Source organism: Solanum pennellii, chromosome 6, assembly GCF_001406875.1.
Source record: "Solanum pennellii chromosome 6, SPENNV200".
Lineage (NCBI taxonomy): Eukaryota > Viridiplantae > Streptophyta > Magnoliopsida > Solanales > Solanaceae > Solanum > Solanum pennellii.
This window is the reverse complement of record NC_028642.1, coordinates 45,794,073-45,796,807: the sequence shown is the minus strand read 5'-3', so window position 1 is coordinate 45,796,807 and position 2,735 is coordinate 45,794,073. Positions and strand designations below refer to the sequence as shown.

Genomic DNA, 2,735 nt, shown 5'->3' with positions numbered 1-2,735 from the left:
TATATATATATATATATATATATATATATATAATTTTTCGAAAGTTAACGGATGCATGTGCTTCCCTTAAATTTCCAAAATATAGGTCCGCCTCTAGCAACAAATATATTATTATTGTTAAATCCTTTAATTGTTGTAGGAAAAAAGGCATGAGAAAACTTGTGGAACATTGGGAGCAGATGGAGAAATATTTGGTGGCTTTATGTTGTCAATTTTTTACCCTAGTTGTTAGATTACCGGTCATATAAATTAAGACAGAAAAAACACATTTAGCTGGCTACATTGACACGTTACTTGCGTAGAATTTAAATATTATGATATACCTTAAGAATTTTCATCAACAAAAGCATAGACTTTTCATTTTGTTACTTAATATATATTTCCTCTGTCGAATAATTGGTGTTCACTACACTATTTTGGAATATCTAATAGTATTTGTTCATTTTATGAAATTAATGAATAATTTTACACTTAGTTTCTAATTTACCATTTCAATAATTATAGTCATTTCTCCATTATATTTTTCAAGACATTGTATTTATTATATTCAAATGGTGATATGGTAAAATTACCCTTTTATTTATACTCCCTCCGTCCACTTTTAATTTTCATGGTTTCCGTTTTTAGAGTCAAACCATAAGAACTTTGACTAACATTTTACGATATATTTTTTTTCATCATATTGATATGTAGAAAAATTTGCAATTTATAATACTTCTAGTATAGTTTTTGAATATGTAAATTTTGTTTAAAATATTGAATTGAACTTTAAAAATTAGTCAATTAACTTTCGAAAAACGTAATATGACAAATAAAATTAGATGGATGAAATAATTTCTTAAGAAAAGTTTAAAATCAATAATGAACCAATATTGCTATAATTGGTAATGGAAGCATATTTGTCCTATATGTACAAATCCAAATCGGACGGATCTTTACCCGGAGTAGAGCATAAACCTAAAAAGATGAAACAGACCCATTCAGAAATAAGAAAATACCATCGCGGTTTGGATTAAGTCTCGATGAAAGAATACATCAATGGAGAAGGAAGTATATATTTTTTTTGGTTGAATTGTGAAATTTTCATAGAATCAAATGACCAAATTGCCATGAGACAATTAACACCATTTAAGAAAGGAGGTTAAATTAAACATACTCAAATGGCTATATTTAAAATGGACATAGAAACTAGTCAAAAGTAAGTAAATACTATTAATTAGTTGAATTAATCTTCCTCAGCCAAAACCATTCTACTTAAAGGACTTGGCCCAAGTTTTTTTCTTCTCCTCAAAGAATTTCTTCTCCTAATAACTTCCATTTGATTCCTTCTTCTTACTTGCATCATTGCTTCTTCTTCAATCACAAATCTCTTCATTAACACATCATCATTCAATGATTTTCCCCTAAATATTTTCCTCCCTTCCAAACTCATCCTTCCACTTGGTATTCTTTCTTGTGAAATACTACTCATCATTGGCTTTGTTCTACAATTACTTTTTCTTGGTGGAACAACATGATGATGGTCTACTTGAAATACTTCACTATAGGAAGATATTGGTGCACATAGACATACTCTAGTGAAAGATGTTGCAACTCTTAAAGAAGTGCATCTTCTTAGCTTTTGTGATCTATTAGTGTTTGATATCTCTCTTGATGATGACTTAGATAGGCTTCTCCATAATGTTGGATTTGTTGTGGGAATTTCACTTGGCTTGGCAAATGTTTTCCATAGAGAAGCCATTTCCATTGCCTTTTGGTACCAAGCCTTCCTACAAAACACAGTTTAAATTTTGTGCACTGTCGATCTAAATATTTATAATAGGTAAATCTTCATAACAAGTCTGATATAATAATCTGAAAGATCGAACATATTACAACTAAACAAAATCATTTATATTGTCAATGTATATAATCTATGATGCAATTTTTAAATACAATTACACTAATTAAAAATTTAATCATATGTAATTAAAAAATCTAGCAAGGGACAATAGTTAGTATGGACTGATAGCCTAAGAAGTATTGCAAGTAACCTACAACTGTTTTTTTTTTAATTTGTCCACATATATAAGTTAAAATTCATATTTAATAAGGTTGTCAATTTCAATTATTAAAAAATATCACACAAGAAACACCACATAAGTTGAATTTTTAATAAGCTTGTCAGTTTCAATTATTATTAAGAAATATCAGACACACATTAAAAATTTTTAATTTAACATCTGATCACATGTTTTTACGCGCTTAAATGAATTAATTTTAATTTTTGTCCTTAGCAATCAAACTTGTGTGAGTTAAGCATACCTTTTGAGACATTGTGGTACAAAAATATAAATTTATGCCTCACAAAAAAAGTTTTTTTTTTAAAGGACAAAGATTAAAGACCAGAATTCACAAATGACCCAAATGTTAAAGGTCGAGAAATCGAATTCATTGACCTTGTACAACATGAAACTTATTCAATTGTTCAAAATCTTAGTAATTCAGTTAGTTGACCATCTGAATTTTCAGCTTGTTGATTAGGATTCGATTTTTAAATTATAATCTCTTTCCCCCATTTCCCCCCCAATTTATTAAGTTTTTTTATTTTTATTTTATTTGGAACAAAACCCATCCCATCATGTTAATGCTTTTGATATGGGCCTAAAGTGTACTGCTGAAAATTGGGTCACTTGCTGAGGTAGAAAGAACTAACATAAGTTGTACAAATATGTGTTTTGTCAGAACCCCCCCCC

The 2,735-nt window shown here is 28.8% G+C and overlaps 1 protein-coding gene across 2 annotated transcripts in view; it reads right to left on the bottom strand.

The window, feature by feature from the left end:
• Positions 1 to 1,057: 1,057 nt before the first annotated feature.
• Positions 1,058 to 2,735, bottom strand: part of LOC107021902 — a 3,299-nt gene continuing 1,621 nt past the window's right edge. Inside the window, exon 2 of one of the 2 annotated variants that reach the window (XM_015222615.2) lies at positions 1,058 to 1,769. In XM_015222615.2, coding sequence (XP_015078101.1) covers positions 1,226 to 1,769 — 544 coding nt within the window. In that variant the 3' untranslated portion in view covers positions 1,058 to 1,225. The remainder of the gene's footprint in view (positions 1,770 to 2,735) is intronic. The other variant, XM_027917649.1, reaches the window with a different exon arrangement.